The sequence below is a fragment of the Cynocephalus volans genome, chromosome 1, assembly GCF_027409185.1.
Source record: "Cynocephalus volans isolate mCynVol1 chromosome 1, mCynVol1.pri, whole genome shotgun sequence".
NCBI classification, from domain to species: Eukaryota; Metazoa; Chordata; class Mammalia; order Dermoptera; family Cynocephalidae; genus Cynocephalus; species Cynocephalus volans.
Window position 1 is genome coordinate 292,457,861 of NC_084460.1, and position 20,395 is coordinate 292,478,255.

The window sequence follows — 20,395 nt, forward strand, 5'->3', positions numbered from 1 at the left end:
TCTTTATGAAATATTTCCTAATTTTGAATGAGTGAGAAGGTATGAAAAATACTAGACAAAAGTTAAAATAATTTTCATGAAATATTTCCCTGTCTTTTTCTATTTATTTTTATTTTTATTATTGTGTAAAGATAGGGATGAAAGAAGGTAAAGAGGAAGGAAGAAAAATTTGGTGGAGGGCTGGCCCGTGGCTCACTCGGGAGAGTGCGGTGCTGATAACGCCAAGGCCCTGGGTTCGGATCCCATATAGGGATGGCCGGTTCGCTCACTGGCTGAGCGTGGTGCTGACAACACCAAGTCAAGGGTTAAGATCCCCTTACTGGTCATCTTTTAAAAAAAAAGAAAGAAAGAAAAATTTGGTGGAAAAACAACATATATAAATAAGAGGACAAAAATCAACTAAAATTCAGAGATATTAATGTATTTCAGACCAATTTGGGGAGTGAGCGGGGGTGGTAGAAAATCCACATGGACCAGCATCCTTTTTCTCCATGTAGCTGCCCAGTCAGGGGGCTATGAGGACCATGATAATGCCCAGACTAGTAAAGTCAGTCATATGCACTGGCATTTGGTACCCATGAAATCAAGTGGATGCAGATATCACTGTGTTAAACAGTGAATGTCCCGAAAAGATTCTGATCTCAGGGTAGGGACAGCAATTGGAAACAAATGTCTCAGAAGTGCATGCTATTTAGTCCCAAAGGCAGCTTGGTAAAAGTATGAATGACTCAGCATAATCTAATTTCACTCCCAGGGGAAGAAAATGCACTGACGCGTGTATCTCACTGATTATTGTTATTGTTTTTATGTGACTACACATAATAACCATGTTGGTTTGTTGGTTTCTTTGAATTACAGTTCAAGTTGCCTTAATATTTGGTGCAAGAGTATTAGACTATATCTTCAATTTGTGCCAAGGTAAATTTGACTTCCTTGAACGGCTCTCAGACAGTTTGCTCCTGAATATCATTTCTTATCTGGATCTTGAAGATGTTGCTAGGCTTTCTCAGACATCACGCAGATTTGCAAAGGTAATAGTCAATTATTTTGTGTCTATATAGAATTTTCAATGTGCTTTCTCAAAGCTTTTCTTTTTTAATATAGCAGTGATTTATTATTTGTATTCCTTTTTTTTTTTTTTCCTTTTTTAATGAAACTAGGTCCCTGCTTACAAAAACCAGCACGAGCATTTGTGCCCATCCCCTTCATAGTTCCCATAGTTCAGTTTCTCCCCCTCTCACAGGAACTGAAACAAAGTAGCTGTGGAACAGCCACCACCACAGACTCATTGAACAACATGAGGGGAGATGCCCTGGGCTCCAACCCTGAGCCTTTAGAAGGTGACAGTTCTTCCTCCCATGTCTGTTCCCCTGGGGCCTGGAGGTCGCATGAATGAGGGGTGGTCCATGCCGCTATGGCTCTCAGGCTGCCTCCCAGACCAGAGTGAAATGATGTGAATGTCCTGCCCCATCGATGCTCCCCTCCATAGACGCCCCCCTTGCCAGTAGTTTTCACCCTCCACCCCCACACCCCTGACTCTACCCCACAACTGAGATGAGACCCAACTTCCATTGGAAGGGTCAGGGCCTGCAGGCTGTAGAACTTGAGTCTCTTGTCCATGCCTGTTGAAGCAATGAACTTGGTGTGGTGCCCACAGGCCACTTCTGTGGTCAGGCTGCTATGCTCTGTAAGGTGAAGAATCTCCATCCACTGTTTGCAGATGTAGATCTGGGCATCCATGCCACCAAGAGACAGGAAGGTACCACTGAGGTAAAAAATCAATGATTTCGCCTCAAAGTTGTTATCCAGCTACAATGTTTTGAAGTTCTTAAGCTTGTGCAGATCCCGGAGCTCGACAGAGAAGTTATCGGCCTCTCTAGCCAGATAGTAGCCATTCTCGGAGAAGGCAATGCTGGTGATGGGGCCTGAGTGCCCAGGGAAGTTGGGCATGTTGGTGCATTCCTTCAGGTCCCAGACCTTGATCTGAGAGTCCATGGTTCCTGTTCCAATGATGAGTCCATCAGGGTGGAACTGCGCACAGGTGAGAGAGCAGCCGGAGGTCTCATCTGTCACCTTGGTGAACACACACCCTGTCTGGATGTCAGAGAAGGGCTGGTACTGTTCATCAGAGGAGCTGAGGAGATAGTCACCAGTGACGTGGAGGCTGAGGCCTGTCACAGCACTCTAATGGGTTTGAATAACCTATACACAAAAGGCGTTCGGGACCAACCAAATCCTGATGGTGGCATCTGGAGAGGCAGAAGACACCAGCTTCTGAGAGGGGTGAAACAGCACACTGGTGACCTTTTTGGTATGACCTTTGAGAGTGGCCAGGATCTGCTCAGAACTTTTGTCAAAGACAACAACTTTTTTATCTGCCCCACCATTGAGAATCTTGGTGTTGGAGGGGCAGAGGTCCGGGACAAGGATCCCAGGAATGCTGGCGCTGTGCAGCCCCACATAGGACGCCACCCGCTGGTATTTGCTGAGCTCTTCTGGCTTCACCAGCTCTTCAGGCACAGTCTTCCCTCTCTTCTTATGCTCCATGGTTATTAACACAGTGGTCTTGTTTGAAGCTTCTAGATAATCTCAGGGGTCATTCCCACCAGCTTGTCTAAATCCATTGGCTCGCCTGCACCCACAATACTTGGCTATGAGCTTGGCACAGCCTGGGGCACAATGAGACCAGCCTGCTGTTTCACTGTAGCCAGAGCTTCTCAGGCAGCAGTGACTTCTTTGGTGAGTTGGGCAATGACATGGCAGGTGGCATTGTGCTGGTACAGATCATGGGACAGTTCTTGGCGGGTTGTTTGCAGCTGCTGGCGCAGAGTGAAGCTGTGCCGCATGACCATATCCCATTCATCCTGCAAGGCTTTCAGGATGGCTGGGATGCTGGTGGCTGAGGGAGGCTTGGGCCAGGTTGGGTGAGCAACTTTTATGTCAATGAGCTGCTCCTCAGAAAGAGGCTAGTTGTTGATGGGGTCAGTACTATTCTCTGCAATGTATTTCTCAGTGAGCCGCCACCGATAGACATGATTAGAGACAGGGGACACACATGGGTGCTCTGGCACTTCATTGGAGATGAAGCAGATCAGGGACATAGCACAGTCACTGAGCTCCAAGGCACCTCACACCAGGGTCCTGGACTAGCTGCTGCTTGCATTTATTTCAACAGTCATTTGTTGAGTACTAACTTTGTGACGGACACAGTCCTAAGCACATAGACAGCAGAGATGAAAAGATATTATTCCTGCTCTCAAGGAACTTACAGTCTAATAGGAGAGATTCATGCAGATTCAGATAATTACAATATAGTGTAATCAATTCAACAAAAGTGTGTGTGCAAGGTACAAAGACAGTGCAAAGTGATTTCCTTTGCCTGGCTTCACAGAAGGGGATTACTTTATGTGGGGTTTTGAGGGGAAAGCAGGAGTTTGACAGGTGGTCTGGAGGACTAGGGTCATTCCAGGTCAAGGGGCACTCAAGGCCAGGCACAGCTCGGGCAGAGTCATGGTGACATAAGAGAACAAGCAAGTGGTAACCACCCCACATCCATGTCCACTTCTTCCAGTAACAGCTGTTGCTGAGTTGCAGGATGTGTGGTTTGGTGGGCATCCATCGCAGTGCCCTGTTCTCCTTCTCGCCCCATGCTGACCAGATGAACTCTCTCACCACTTTGAATCCTCAGCAGAATGTACACAAGAACAGAAAACACAGTTGGTGCTGATTTCAGCCAGTGTCAGGGCCTTGACATGACCTTTATCAGTGCCACTCCTGGATCCTGGAAGGTGCCTTGATTCCTGCCCCTTCAGCTGTTTCTTCATTTCTAGAGCCCCTCCCCCGACAATCATACACTTACTCACCTGCTCTTCAATCCCTTTTCAGCTGAAGTTCGTCAAAGTGGGAGTCTGTTGCTTGCAATAAAGAACATGATGAGCTCGATATTTAGAGTATGCAATGTATTGGGACAATGTCAATTTATAAAAAACACACAGTTTCCAGGATAATTCAAATAATAATCTTATAATCTAAAAAGTCAACATTTTCCACAATAATGTGATAAAATTTCTTGAGTTTAAAAATTAATTTAAAGTAATTTAATCTGCATTACTTATATCCCTTTTGACTATAGAAAAAAAATATATATTTACTTGATTTTTTTCCCCTAAAAATGGAGGGCCAGAAATAAGTACTATGAGCAATCATCATACGTGTGTGTGTGTGTGTATTTTTTTTTTGGTGGGGGGGGGGGTGGCTAGCCAGTACAGGGATCCAGACCCTTGTTGTATATATTTTTGTCATTTTAAAAAGTGTATTAAAGTTGAGATTTTGTACTTGCTGCTGCTAATAAGCTGATTATTCATGCTTTAAATGAAAGGAGAATCTTAAATAAATAAAATATACTAGTTGGGATCTGTTAAAAGTTTCTGCCAGGCCCTGGGTTTGCTCCTGAAAGTAAGTGGAAGGATTTGATAGGAAACAGCAGCTACTGCAGTGTCTTGGGGTGTTTATTCCTGACATTGAGCACTTTCTTCTTGCCAGGTTTACTCGCCTCCGCTCTCTATGACTCACCCTCTCAGTGTCCTGCCATTGTTTTAGAGCAGTCTTGAAAGTATCCTCCATAATTCACCTGGTGATCTAAAGCAAGGCTTTTCTAGATTGCTGATGGCAGCCCTCAGCATCCTTGCAGAGCAGAATTATTAAAAGATGCAACATGGCTCAGGGCTGCTGCTTTTTCTTTCCGTGTGATATTAACCATTTATTTCTGTTGTCAATCTAAGTTTTATCTGTGCTCCATTTACTTGTTGTGTCCCTTCATTTATAAATTATTGTCAGTTAACTATTTTATTAATGAAAAGAGGCTTCCATTTCAAATTCAGACACGTTTATTACTACAACTCTTTCCTCTGATCTCAGGGAGGGAGGTGTTCCTCTCTTTTTCAAGGTCAGTTCTACTTGCCATCTGGTTCCAGGGCCTTCCCCTGGGGACTTTACTTATATCTTTTCTCTTCTGTTTGTTGTTGTTGTTGTTATTTTTAAAAATCTTTTAATTTGGGGACTGGCCTGTGGCTTACTTGGGAGAGCGTGGTGCTGACAACACCAAGTCAAGGGTTAAGATCTCCTTACCGGTCATCTTTTTTAAAAAAATAAAAACCTTTTAATTTATAAATAACTTTAGATTTATAAAAGTGCTGTAAAGATAATCTAGAGAATTTGCATATACCCTTCACCCTGCTTCCTCAGTGTTAACATCTTACATAACCATGGTACATGTATAAAAACTAAGCAACTAATCTTGGTACAATACTATTAACTAAAATACAGACATTAGTTGGATTTCATCAATTTTTCCACTAATGTACTTTTGCTGTTTCAGGATCCAATCAAGTAAACTACATTGCATTTAGTTCTGGTTTTTAAATCTTTTTTTTTCCTTCTCTGTACGTTAATTTTTTTCTCAGATCAGTTTCATCCTTCAAAAAAACAAAATCTCTTGACTCTATTCTTATCCAATCTCTCTCCTTCTCTAAAAATGATTTATATAGCTGTTTACCCTCAGTGAACCAGCATCATCAGTCTGTGACTTCATCATCCATGATGAAATAAAAGAAAGATGGTGTAAATAATTTTTTATAAATCTAAACTTATTTCACTTAAATGACCATCCTTTATTGGTTGTTAGGTCCTTCCTATTTTGCAGAGGTTAAAATGTTCCTTCTTTGATGAAATGGTTGTAATACTCCATGATCATGTTTTAAAGTTGTCCTTACTTGGCAGAATTAAAAAGTCCGTAACCTTATCTCAGTTCTTAATTTTTGTTTTATTTTGTTTTGATTTCTAAAAATCTCAGTGGTCTTATGACACCCAAAATCCTGGGAGCCATTAGTCTACTGTCAGCCTACACCTCTTCTCCCATTTTGCCCCCTGTCCATGACTCCTAAGTGTCCCTGGCCACATTCAGTAACCTCGGGGTTGTCACACTAAAGGGCCTGTTTCATTCTTAACACATCTTCGCTTCCAGGACTCTCTGGTGGATTTTCTCCTGGATGCCCCTTTATTGCTTCCTTGGCTGCTTGTCCTTGCAAGCTCAGGGTGGCCTCTCTAACACTCTGGTCATGTCACTCTCCTGCTTGATGGCCCTTAATGGCTTACCGTCATTTTCAGGGTGAGATCAAAGGTATTACCCTACATGGCAGCTTGGCAGTGGGGCCCTGACCCTGCCTACCGCTGCCCTCTGCTCCAGCCGGGTAGACTCGCTGCAGCTGTCCATGTGCTGGGCTCTCCTGTGTCTCTGCCTTTGCTTACGCTGCTCCCTTTTCTAGAACGTCCTCCTGACCCACCACCCTTGCCTTCCAGTTGCCCCTTATTTGGCTTTTGTGCCAGACTTGTCTCCCTACCGAGCTCAAGGGCGAGGATTGTGTCACTTAGCTTTGTATGCTCACCTTATCACAGTGCCCAGCCCAGAGTTAACTCCCAGAAAACGGTGGTTGAATGCTTCAGTCAAGGAGGGGCTAAATCAATCTTGTCTATATTTCTGAAAAAGAAAATTGATTTGCGTTACAGTGGTCTGCTGGGAAATGTTTAAAAATTATATATCCTTGTATATATAGTAAAAACTCATTTTCCCTCCCGTTACTGACCCTCATTCCTCTAATTCTTACATTTAGTGGCAAGTGTTCTGCGTGTCCTTCCAGAGATATCCTATGCACATATAAGCATATGCGTGTTAGAGATGTTGGTACATATACATGTACATGCACCCTCTTAAAAAGCATGAAGCAGCACATTATATATTATATATATATTGTTCTCCATCTGATTTTTTTCTGCTTCACGACATATTTTACAGACTTTTTCATATCGGTACATATAAATCTTCCTCAATTTAAAAAAGTGTCCTAAGATCATTGTGTGAACAGATCATAATTTACTTAACCAGATCCTTATTGATAGACACTTAGGTTTCCTCTGTGCTATTACTGTTTATACTCCATACTTTGTATACAATGTGCCTGTTTATCTGCAGAAAATATTGCAAAAAGTGTAACTATTTAAAATAATCAAATAAATACATAGAATTATGCAAGATATAGGTGGTGTACAGGGACAATAACATATGCCCCCACGAGTCTGGAAAAAAAGGAAGGGACATGTGCACTCTGGGGAAACAGGCTCTGACACCACTCACTGAGCGTTCACTGTACATTTGGCATTCCACTGAGCACTCTAATTACATTATTTCACTTAGTTGTCATAGAAATCTTAAGATGTAGATACTATTTTTATCATTGTTTTAATGATAGGGAAGCTAAGAATCAGCAAGATTAACTGATCTGCCCAAGGTCGGACAGCCAGTGAAGGGCAGAACTGAGGTTCTGTCAGGCATCTGACTGCGGACCCACTGATGGACTTTGTGACATACTTTACACTTAAGGGCCGCGTGCAGTCAGTGAGTGATCAGTGAGCCCCTGCCCTGGGCCAGACACAGTGATAGGTACTGGGGACTTGAAGGTGAAAAGATACTGTATGCATCGTTCCTTGACTTCAAGGGGCTTACACTCGAATGAGGAAGGACAGTACATGATGGACTCTCCAAACCGTTGTTCAGTGACAGCTGTGATGGGTGCTCAGAGGACAGGTGCAGGATGCTGGAATGGGGCTTCCCTGAGTAGGGACATTGACCGGACAGGTAGGAGTTAGCCCCACTAAGAATGGGAAGTAGCCTGGTCTAGGCAGAGGGAGTCGCATGGCCAAAGACCCTGCTGGCGCTGCTAGAGCAGGGCACAGGAAAGATAGAATGGCTCGAAATGAAGCTGGAGAGGCTGAGGGAAGTAGGGGCAGAACGGTAGGCATGTAGTCAGGTTGCTGTTTCAATGGAGCCTGTTGAAAGTGGGACCTGCAAGGCCACCTCTATGAGACAGAAAGGTTCGCAGTCCAGGCCTGACTCCACAGTAATGGGCCTTCCTTGGAAACCTAAAGACACCTGTGAGACAGACTGTAGGGACTCTGGGCTGGAAGGCGGCCCTAGCCTGGGAGAGGCTATGGTGCCATTCCACGGTTGAGAATGGAAATATCCACTTGTACTTAATACCATCAGCAATCAGGATTATCCGGCCACCTGTCCTTGCTCTGATTCCATGTTGACCAAGCCCCAGAGCCGCCATGGGTGAGCAACTGAAAATCTGGCAGGCTTGATGGTTATGTTTCTCAGCATAAACTAATAAGGAGGCATCCTCTAAGAGCTTGGCTAATATTAGTACACCCCGGAAAGGTGAATCCAGTTTCTTGGCATACTAGAAAGTCAGAGTTCTACATCTGTCAGACTGAGGGCCAGCCTTGGATTGAGGCAAATTCACCAAGGTGTGCTGGCACCTGGGTACCTGCCTGGGGGGCCTGCTGGCTGGCCACAGGTGGCGCCAGGCCTTGATCTATCCTTTTTCTGCAAACTGCAGCAGAGTAGAGCTGAAGAAACCCCCAATGCAGCTAGATGTGAAGACTGAGGCCCAGACAGGGCAAGGGACAGTCACAATAGGTATATAAACATATTCATCTTGTTTGTGACTCAGGAGTAACTGTGAGACTCACTGAGGAGGAAAATCTCTCCTCTGCCACTTTTTGGCTGTGGAAAGATTTTTTCCTCATATCCACAAACTCCCTATGACCATGATCTTCAAGTAGGTGGAGCACCTAGGGAGCAGATAAAAATAGACACGAGTGTCTAATTTGGCAGGTCTGAGGTGGACCCAGCATCTGTGCTCTTAATGTGTTTTCTTGTGCTTATGACAACCCAATTCTAAGGGTTTGGCCCAAGAATTTGACCAATGGATATTAGAATTGTACAGATAAAATGTCTCAAGAGATTCTAAAAGGCTGGAAGCTTGGGGTGGATTTCAGTCTTCATTGTGCATAGGCAGTGCTTTGTATTTAAATCATCACTAGGCCAGAGGCCTGGGTTATGTCCTTGGCTCAGCTACGCCCCACCATGAGCCTTGGGCAGCACTCTTGTCCTCTCTGAGTCTTAGTTTCCCTATTTGTAAAAGGAGAGTTTTTAATACATCGGCCCTAAGATTCCTTTCAATTTCAGTGATAGTTTATGTATGTTAAATTCATGCACCACCACCAGGGGGAGCTAAATCCACGATTAGCTGTGCTTCATAACGAAGTACGTAGAACCATAGGATGGGTACCTGGCAACTACCAACAAAAAGAGCTCAAGGGTTTGGGAGTCTTAGGTGGGGATATTTTGTAGACCAACTTTTAAAACAAAAGTGTAAATATTTTCAGCATAAAATAGGATGAGTCATAAGTGGAGGTACACTAGTGGAAATTTTAGTTCTTCTGAGAATTCTTGCCTTTCCCCTCAAACCTTGTAGTTTTCTCCCATAATCTTAATTATACAAGACACATGATATCTTGAGATGTATTGTGCTAGTAATGGGAGAGTCATCTACATTAATCTTAGATTTCAGGTTCTTTTTTTTTTTCAGAAACAAGGTTCAAATTTATTCTGAATGCAAATTATTCTACCATATCAATTAATTTTCTCATCAAGGAAGAAGTGGGGACATAAGCAGCAATAGGTACATTTGATAGAATAATATATTAAAATGGGGGAAGGTAGACTGTCTTTTCTGTTCAAAATCTGAAATGGAATCGCCTCTAAAACGTTTTAAAATACTTTATTTTTTCCAAGTAATCATATGAAGGATTTCTTGCATTGTTACAGTTATGTAATTAAGTATGGGTAACATTTTCTTTGTATTTATATTCATCTATCGTCTTCAATTTTGAATAACATAGTGAAAACCACCTAAAAAAGGAAGCCATGAAAGGGAAATCATTTTTCTGTGGTATATAAAAGTTATAACCATAGTTTTAAGATGGGGAGGATTCTTTTTTAAAATTTTAATTAGTTTAATTTAATATAATTTTATTTATTTTTTTAATGTAAAAAGAACTCAGAAATTTGGTGAAGGACATGAGCAGATAAGTTACACACCCCATGGACATGCACGTGGCTAATAAGTACATTCTAAGATGTTGTTGTGGGAGGGAGGGGAAAGAGGGGACAGGGCTAAGGCCCTTGGCTGCATCTCAGGACCCAAGGGGCTTCCAGCTCTGGCTCTGTCATTACCCAGAGTTCAGATCGTCTAAAGAAAGTTCAGATGATCTGTTTTTTGGGGTGTGCGTGTATGTTTTTGTTGTTGTTGTTTGAGTCCGGCCTGTTTGGGTTTTTAGTGTTAAGACGTTTTCTATGAGTTTTCCTTTTTTGTTTATATTTAGAATATGTTATAATTTGAGTAGAGAAATTAGACCTTAAAGGACTGTTGAAGGTGGGATAAGATAATGAACATCAAAATGTTTGGGGGGCTGTAAATATCATGATTCAGTGTTGCTGTTTAACAACCTTCTTTACGTGAGTATAATAGCTGTTGCTTTGACGTTTATGAAAAAAGGATCTTAAGCAATTATGCTTTATTATACTATTCATTTCTATTTGATTCATTCTTTTCCCTTTATTAGAGTACTTACTTTCAGAGTAGCATGAAGTATAAACATAAAAAGTGCTGGCTGCTTTCTGTTCAGCAGGGAGTGTAATGGCGTAATGGAATAGAGAGAATGTTTATACGGTTCTTCTTCCCCAGGGAAGAAGTGAAGACGTAAAGCCCAACAGAGCCAAGGCAGGGACAGCGTTGATATTAGTGGAATGCTTGGCTGTTTGGGATTGGGAGTAGGGTGGTTAGTGGGAGGGTGGGGTGGGCCAGGTAGGCAGAAGATGATCCGCGACAGGGGACAGAAGTCAGGGGCATGCTCAGTTCACCCTCCGACAGCTGTTGAATGCTGGCTGGAGGTGTCTAATCACTGGTGGGGTTGCAACTCGTGAAGGACAGGCAGAGGTGGTGGTGGCAACAGGTAGAGCAGGACTGTGTGCAGGGCAGAAGCAGGCACAGAGCCCAGCTCCTTTGAATGTGTGTGTATGCAAGTGCATGTGGCAGGGGGAGTTGGAAACAGCTTAATCCTCCATCCCAGAGAACATAGGCAGTTCAGCTTCCCCATAGGGGTATTCTGGGGCCTACCATTCCACATGGTCTCAGAAATACTCAGGGCTTCAATCTTTAGATGTAATACTGTCCATATCATATCAAAGCCCACACTTAATAGGAATGAAGGCTCTTGCTCTCCTTGCCTCCCACTGGCTGGGGCTGGTTGCTCAACAGAACATCTGTGATGGGCTATACTGATAATACTGTGCCCTATGACAGTGTGCGTGGGTCCAGTTCTCTTCAGTCTGGTTTCTATAATCTGGAAAGAATATTCTAGAACTCTCTCTAAAAAGATGGTAAGAATTGTACTTGATACAAAGTTTTGTTTGAATTCAGCTTACATTTGGGCTTTTTAGTTTCATTCTATCATTAGCACAGAGCATACTGTAATTCTTTAATTGTGAATCTGTCTTCTTTAGTATTCTATTGGTATACACCATGCCTGGCAAATATGGGTTCTGAAGAAATGTCTGCATAGATGGACAGAGGATGATTTGGCACTCCAGAACTTTAAAGTCATCTAAATGACCAATTGGAAAAGGGAAATTACATTTCCTCTGGTCTTAAATCTGTGAATATGAATTAATGAGTCACATTATTCATTGTTTACAAATATGCTGTTCCTTGATATACCTGTATTGACATTTATTTTGGGAATTTTTCCATCCTGCGAATTGATGGTCCTTCCTAGCCTCCCTAGACTCCCAATTATGGCAATTAAACTGTTGACCTAGTAGCTAACTACCTGTGGGGCCTTTTTTTCTTTCTAGTGTCTTCTGAGAAATGGGTAACATAGTAGGCTGTTCTATCTTCCTTTCCTGCTCATTAATTACATACATATATTTCAGGAACTTCACGTATGTTATTCCTAATCCCCAGAGCACTAAAAGTTTATTATCATTTTCATATAATCATAATAACTATTATTTATTGCATTTCTAGTATGTGCTAAGCACTGAATGTATATCATCTGATGTGATCCTTACAAAAGCCCCCTGAAATGGGTAGAGACTGTTCTGTCCTGATTTTATAGAGGAGGAAACAGAGATTTAGATAAAGTACACAGGTAGTGAGCAACGGAGCCAGGTGCTGAGCCTGGGCAGTGTTGCTCCACAGCTGATGTTCTTAAATCACTTTATTCTGCTCCTCAGATGACCATACACGAGATCAGATCGGCAACATTACGTAGTATGTCCAGGATTACTCAATTATTAAGTGGCAAGGGCAGGATTCCAGTCGAGTATATTTGCCAGTTAACTTGTCTACCTTGGTACCTAAAGAATGTAAAGAAAAAGTTGTGTCTTTTATAAGATGGAGTTAAGCATGGGAATGTGTTTTTTCCCTCAGTAGACAGGAACTGAAGCCGCTTTGAAAGTATTTTCTTCCTCTGGCCACTTGGAAGCATCTATGAGCAGCAGGGTGGAACTGGGGTCCTCACCCCCTTAAGACAGATGTTAGATTTCTTGGTCCAGTCTATTTCAAAGTTTTCATTATCCTTACCGCTGTGTTATCTCAAATATTTTGCTCTGAGACCGATGTTTTTACATATAATTGTGATGACTTAGATTTATTTTTCATGTATCTTAAATATTTGACTGAGTCATTTCCAATGACCAAATTCACAACCATGGAATTAAAACTAACAGAATGGATAATGTCAGAAGATAGCTTGAGTCTATACCAGTTTATTATTCAACTGATAGGATCATGTAAAAGTGATTCCATTTTGAATGTTTCACTGTAAGAAGGACCCAGTCATCATCTTGTGAAAGACCCAAAGATTCTAGTCATGCTTAAATTGCAATTAGATAACTTTATATCAAATATATCCTATATATTAGAAAAACTCAAAAGCTTTCTGCCCTATGTCAGGATAGACATGAGCTCACAAGCAATCCTAAAACCCCAGTGGCTTCACACGATAATAGCTGTTTTTTCATTCACGATTCATACCCATTATGGATTGATGGGAGGCTCTGCTCTGCTCCACCAGGTCCCTCAAGGACTCAGGCTATTAGAGGCTCCACCATCTTGTAATGCACCATTTTCAAGTTCACCAGGTGACTTTGGTAATGTCGCTCCTACTCCCAGCCCTTTGGTCAGAACTAATCACATAGCCCCAATTAATAGCCCCACCTAACTGTATGGAACAAGGAAATGTGAAGAACAGGTGGAATATTTGGTGAGCACCACTTTCTTTGCCGTAAACTGTGTATCCTCCGAGATATCTGTTGTACACATCCTCTCTCTCCTAAAGCTCTGACAATCCTTCTTTCTTCCTCACTCTTAATCGATACTGTAACTTCTTATTTCATTGAGAAATTAGAAACAGTCGTAGGAGAACTGCCTCATTGCCCCACATACGTCTACACATTCACTCTGCTTCACTTCCTGCTGCAGTTGATAAATCCTCTTTGTTATCCACGGTCATACCTCTCCACTTGCAGATTTCAGCTCCTCTCACCTCACCTGTTCAATAACTTTGCTCAAGCAGTCATCGCCCTTTTATCCTGTGTCTCTAATTTTGCTCCTCCAGGGGATCATTTCCATCAGCACATAAACACAATTATTAAAAAATTGCCTTGACTCTGCTCCCCTTTCTTCTCTTAAAGCAAAATTCCTTTCCTGTACTTGCTATACCCACTTCCTCTTCTCTTCTGCGCATCTTGGACCCACTCTAGCCAGGCATCCCCACTCTGTCACTGAAACCACTCTCGTCGAGGTTGCCTATGTACATCATCTTGCAAACTACACCAGTTTCTAGTTTGCATCTTATTTGACTTTTTGGCAGCATTTGGCACATTTGATTACTCTCCACGTTTTCCTACTTCTTCTGTTTCTCTTGTTGTTGGCTAGATGGCCGTTTCCTGACTGCTTAATGTTGGCATGTCCTAGAGTTCTTCCCTGGGCCCTCTTCTCTCTTTAGTCACGGCTGGATTATAGCACCTAGCCCCAGGGATTTAAATATCATTTACATGCTGATAATTTTCAAACATACGTATGTTTCCAGCCCAGGTTGCTCCCTTGAACTCCTTTCTTATTTTTATATCTAATTGTATGCTCAACGCGTCCACTTAGTTGCATTATACACATCTCAAATTTAACACGTCAAAACCAGACCTCTCGATTTCCCCTCACTCATAGCTATTTACCATATCTACTTCTCCCACAATCTTATTTTTCTTAGACATTGTCAACACCATTCTCCTAGCTGCTCAAGCCTGAAAGATCATCCTTAATTCTCTTTCCCTCATACTTCTAATCTAATTCATTAGTCTTTTGAGCTCTACCTTCAAAATATACCTGCAATTGACCACTTCTCACATTTTTCCTTGCCACCACCCAGTTACACACCACCCTCATGTATTCCTGGATTTTCCAATAGGAACACCACAGTAGGTTTGTTTTCACCTGTTGGGGATAGCAGTGTCCCTTCATCATTCTGCCTCAGGATCATGTCAGTTCTCTGGCTGTGGCTCATTCTTAAATCACAGAGATACTGATCCTATCACCTTCCTACATGCTGGTGACTGATCCTACAGTTTTGACTGATGACATCGTGCTGTTGAGCAGGAAGTAGCAATTACCTTAGATGCCTTGGTAAGATACACATATGGCAGGGAGTTGGAGATGAACCCCACAAAAATGAGAGGCCTTCTGTCTCAGTAAATTATCTAGGGATCCAGTGCCTTATTTTTACTTCCTGCCATAAGAAAGCAGCACAACTCTTTGTGGATTTTTTAAAGTTTTTAAAGTAACATATACCATATTTGAGTTTGCTTCTTCGATTCATTTACCAAATAACCCATAAGGCTGCCAGTTTTAAGTGGGGCCCAGCTGCTGGTTCAGATTACAGTGTAAGCCTCTGTGCCACGTGCTCATTGTGACCCAGGAGAGTCAGTGGTACTCAGAGTGTCTGTGGCCTACATGGCTGTGGCCTGTCTGGATCCTTGCCAAACCTGTGGCATGTCTCAGTAGGACAATTATAGCTTGTATATCCAGGGTTTTAGAGTAAAGACATGGCTGTTTTTTCAGATAACTGTTATGTTTTAGAGAAACAGCTCTTGTATTTCAACTGGGTAAAGTATAAAGTTTTGGCTACATGGTCAGAATCTTGAAAAAAACAAGAGGGAGATTAGTAATGAGTTCTAGGGAAGAGGTATGTAGATGGGCTTTTCAGAGTAAGCCAAAAGGTAAAGATATTTGTGTCCTATGTTACTGCTCACAAAAGGGCATTCAGTGCAGAGGAGAGTTTCAGTAATTAGCCAGATAAGATGATTTGCAATGTGGATGTCATTCAGCTTCTTTCCCCAGCCACCCTTCTGTTTGCTCAAAGGGCTCATGAACAAAGTGCCCAGGTGGCAAGGATGAGGGTCCTGCATGGATTCAGTGGCATGAATATCCTATTGTCAAGAGTAATCGGGCTACTGTCATAGGAGAGACTAATACTGAGCCCCTAGTAAGGTGCCATGCTGCAGGAGGTCCAGTCAGTGACTTGGTGGCCGGTCGGTTACCCTGAACTCTTCGTTATGGAGGATGAAGCAGATTGTCCTTCCTGGATTGGGTTCCTGTACTGGGGTGGATCTGCCTTCCGTGCATGCCGTACTCCTTCAGCAACACCTCACCTAAATTGACTGAGAGCCTTCTTTGCCATCGTGTATCCCATCCAAGATTGCTGATTATTTTACTGTAGGAAATAAATTTATTTATCAAACAGACATAAATAAATAAACTAACAAACACATAAATAAAGTAATGAGCAGACACTCACAAAATTTTCTGGTCTTAGCATATACCCCACCATCCAGAAATAGCTGGCCTTAGAGAGTAAGGGAATGGCATATATGGGAGATACCTTTCGGCTTATTGTTTAATAGACAATACTTAACAAGGTTCAGGTGTAGTCTTAAAGGATGTTACATATGCTCTCAACTAGTGACCAGTGCATAGTCCTTTCTGTTTCTTAGCTAGAACCAAAGGATGGAAGTGGGCCTAGTATCCTTCAGAATCACACATAATCACCACCTTGAAAAAGTTACTTCCTTCTCCACAAATTCGGGTTCAACTAGGTTACGGGTCTCAGTAGTCAAAGAATGAATGCTTTCCCTTGAAGAACAACAGTGACTCCAGTGAGCTAGGAATTGAGATTGCCACCAGACTATCTGGGTGCTCCCAGTGCCACCGGACAAACGGGGGAAAGGCATTTCTGTGTTGGCTCAGGTGATTAATCTTGCTAATCAAGGAGAAATAGAGATGCTGGTTCACAATGGAGTTAGGGAAGAGTATTTCTAGAATGCAGAAAATCCCTGCAGGTACCTTTTAATACTGGCATGTCCAATGGCAAAAGCTAATGGAAGAGTAAATAAAGCATCTTCTACATTCAAGGCCAAGAAGTGCTCACGCCTTGCAGGAATTGTAGAAGGTTTGGATCACATCACCAGGTACAGTCTTGACAAGTTGAGGTACTGGCTGAAGACAAAGGGAAGATGGAATGGGTAGTAGAGGGAGAAAATTATAAATACAACCACTGCCTTGTGACCAGTTGCACAACCCAGGACTATAGCAGCTACCCACATTTTCTTCCTTGCTCGGTTATATATACATTTATCTGCAGGCTGGTTTTTTTCCCCTCCCTTTTTCCTACTATTTTATATAGGTTAAATTGGTGTTGATGAACTTTATAATTCTAGAGCACAGGATATAAGGTAAATTGGGACTAACTAGAGGTAACAAACATCACCCAGAGGTTTATAGTGATTAATGCACTTAGCAAGAGTGGGTGGGGATGAAGGTAGAGAATAAACATGTTTTCACTGGTGTGAGGGAGAGTTGCTTTGTGTTAGTTGGGAGCATGTCATTGCTACTGCTGTCATTTGGAAGTTTATGTGTGGGAGGAAGGGTGTGTGTGAACGAGATGGGCCAGAAGTTAAGACTGAGGAAGAGGCTGTGGATTGACCCGCTCAACACCCATTTCAACTCCCTTATGTAAAACAAAATTGCCTTTGTGAATTGCAGAGGTTAGAGAGATGAAAACTACATTTCCCAGTCCCTTTGAGACTCGTGCATCAGATGTGGCTGAGGCTCTGTCAAGTAGACCTCCCTGCAAAAATCTCAGAAGGAAGACGTGAGCAAGGTGAGGCAGCCTCCGTGTGCGTGGAGGCCGCTCTCACTAGCATAGTGGCGGAGGCTCACGCGGAGGTTCTAGCAGGTAGCCCAAGGCTTCATAGCAGCATAGGTGCTGTGCTGGGGAACAGAATCAGTAGGATTTCTACTGGAACAGTCTGCATTTTGTTTTGTTTTGTTTTTTAATCTGGCTGCTATTTTTCTTGGCTGTTTAATATTGAACCATTTCCTCTGGCTTTACTAGATATTCTGTGAGCTACCTATTACTTCTGCTGAATCCCTTGTGCATAAACAACCTAGAATATATTCTGCAGTCTGAAACTAAGAGCCCTGTCCAGTACAATAGGCATGTCATACTGTTTGGATGGATGAATGAATGAATAGGCTATTGAAAATTGTGGGGCAATTTACCCCCACACTAAATGGCCCCAAACTGCAATGATTTTAATTTGTAGTTATTTTTTCTTATCTATTTCTTCCCTTTCATTTCTCACCTATCATTCTTCTCCGTGATCAGTATTCTGCCTCTGATAGTATCAACTACCTTTCTGATTTTCTGTGCCTAAATTACTAAAGGCTAACAGTTGTACGATAAGCTAATACAAATTCTAAGGAAAGGAAGAATGAGTCGGCCCTGAGTCAAGGCCTTTCCATAGAACAAAGTGCATAGATTTAGCACTTTGGTTCCTGATGGCTGTTGTAGCCATTCCAGTGCCTTTTGCTCTTTGTCATTATGTGCCTATATTTCTAAAGGTTAAGGTCCCTAAAACCCCGACCCTCTCTAAATAGAGCACATTGGATTACGAATTCTGGAATCTGAGAGACATTACCAAGCCTGTCTGCTTCTCCTATTTAAGTGCTCCTATTAAATTGCTTCCTAAAAAGGAATTTTCAATGGTAAAAATGAGTTCAAGCTAATTTTTATTTTGTCAATAATAAGGTCAACTCTCTTTATTATTCACAAGCAGGTGATCTGCACTGATCATTGTCCATAGATAATCTTACTATGATCGTTGAGGGGCTCATCGGCTTCTTGCCTTTCTTGGCCTCCTTGTAAGAGAAGTCATTTACCTGGGCGACTTGTGGACTTTTCTGCAGAAGAGGCACATTGGAGAGGGCCGTGAGCAGAAAGGAGGAGCTGGGTCAGTGTGCTCTGGCAAAGGAACCATGGGTTACTTTGTGTCCCTACACCATGCCTAGCTCTTTCTAGTTCTGGATTTTCACATGTGACAACCACTGACTAGAAGAGATGCAAGGGAAAATCAGGTTGATGGTTAACTTCCTGGAATGCACATGTGGCACAGAAAAGATGGAGCCAGGAAGCCTTCTCAAAGCACATTTCTGTGTTACCAGGGCTTACCACTGTGTAATGCCAAATATCCAAGCACCTTTAAAAGTTCACATTCTCGCATACACCAAAATCCACAGCTATCTCCAAGGTTTATATAACTGATGATCTGACTTCAGAAAAGACCTGGGGGCATGTTAGGTAAGAGGTCAGGAAATCTCCATTCTGATAGTAATTGGTAGCAGGAGACTAACTAGAGTAGTTGCCATAGTTAATGGTGCCAACCAAGAAAGTAATACTAGGAAACGTTAGGTAAATGGAAGCTGAATTTTGGCAACTTTGAACTTGGAGGAAAGGTGAAATGGCCTTGTGCAGTAGTTATTGGGCTAGAGGGTCTTGCCTGTTTTTAACCATATGGACCTCAGTTAAAGCCAGAAAGCAGTCAAACATTGAACCAAAGGTTACTCCTGGAGAATGGCTCACTTGGCCATGCGCCAGTTGGGCTTGAGGAGTAGACAGAATCTTATACTCTATTCTGATGCTTGGTGTGGTGTCATACACACATAGGGCTCGGAACAACACTTGTGGACCCTGGCACCAGGTATGGTGGATTTTGGATGTGCTGGTTGGCAGTCTCCGAGGGCTGCTTTTGTCATTTGATGCAGTTCACCACTGAGTGCATCGCTGTGAATGAAGCTGTCAACAGTACAAGCTGGGGACTGGAGGAGAGCTGGCCTAACCGAGGGTTTAACATGAATGCAAACAGCTTGAATTAGCAGCGTTCCTGCCCCAAGAAGTAGTGCAGCCCAGGGAGGGAGATTGGTTGACCACACCATTGTCAGCCTCTGTTAGGTGGGTAATTGGAAATGAACTATATAATATTGCCTGTGTGGCCATATTATCTATAACTCTATTTTGCATCTTAAATGAGATAGGACTTTGTTAATTGCACTGACAACATCGCTTGTCCTTCACCTGTATGTGTATACAGAACCTGTGTGCTGCACACGTATTTTGTGCAGTGTCTCACAGGCAGCCGGATTTCGATAGTGACTTTGTGAGTGAGTGAACGGCTTCGACCTACCCCACATGTGCTGTGACCCACCTCTCTTTCCACCCTCAGTTGTGCACGTCTGACAAACTGTGGGAGCAGATGGTGCAGTCGGCCTGCGACACCATCACTCCTGACATGAGGGCCCTGGCGGTGGACATGGGCTGGAGACAGATGTTCTTCACCAACAAGTTCCAGCTCCAGTGGCAGCTCCGCAAGAGGAAACAAAAACACGGGAGCCAGAGAGACAATCAACATTAGGGACACATTTTCCTGAGGCATGGCTGTGCTACTCGTCAGTGTCCAGATCTCTTGTGTCCTTCCTCGAGAACTAAGAGGTTCTGCTGAGTCAGGAGCCCTTCGAAAAGTGTAGAGGATTTGCACACAGATGCAGCAGAACCTGGCTGCCCAGTGCCTTGCTTGAACCACCACCCCTGTCTCACTGAGGGTAATTGTGGCCCAGGACAAGGGCTGCAAGACAGGAAGCCCTGCAGGTCAACATCTGCCCTATCCCCAACACCCGTAAGAAAAGAGGCTTCTGCTGTATATAAACAAACAATAAATGATTGTTAGCAGGTTTTTATTAGATATCTATTTTATCTAGGCATTTGAAAAGGTAACTGGGCTTTTGAATTTTTTCCTGGTGTTATGTCATCTGAGTCCATCCATGAAGTAGGTGGCTGAGTGTCCCCACAGGAAATTGAGGAACAGGTGCCACAGGAGTCACTCCGGGTAAGTTCAGCAGCCTTTCCAACTTTGTTCCACTACGTGTGTATTCAGGACCCCCATCCTTTGGGCCCAGGACATCAGACTCCATCTCCCCACGTAGACAGCCTCCGACCTGGTACTAGGACATGGCTTGAGAAGTCTCGGCATTCTGTTTTCCAG

General features: G+C 42.9%; 1 protein-coding gene and 1 pseudogene across 1 annotated transcript in view; one reads left to right on the forward strand and one right to left on the reverse strand.

Moving 5' to 3' along the window:
* Window positions 1–19,845, forward strand: part of FBXO36 (F-box protein 36) — a 92,178-nt gene extending 72,333 nt beyond the window's left edge. The window contains exons 3-4 of the mRNA XM_063080308.1: window positions 859–1,031; window positions 19,580–19,845. Coding sequence (XP_062936378.1) covers window positions 859–1,031; window positions 19,580–19,768 — 362 coding nt within the window. The 3' untranslated portion in view covers window positions 19,769–19,845. The remainder of the gene's footprint in view (window positions 1–858; window positions 1,032–19,579) is intronic.
* LOC134389616 (pre-mRNA-processing factor 19-like) lies at window positions 1,222–3,101 on the reverse strand (annotated as a pseudogene).
* Window positions 19,846–20,395: the final 550 nt, after the last annotated feature.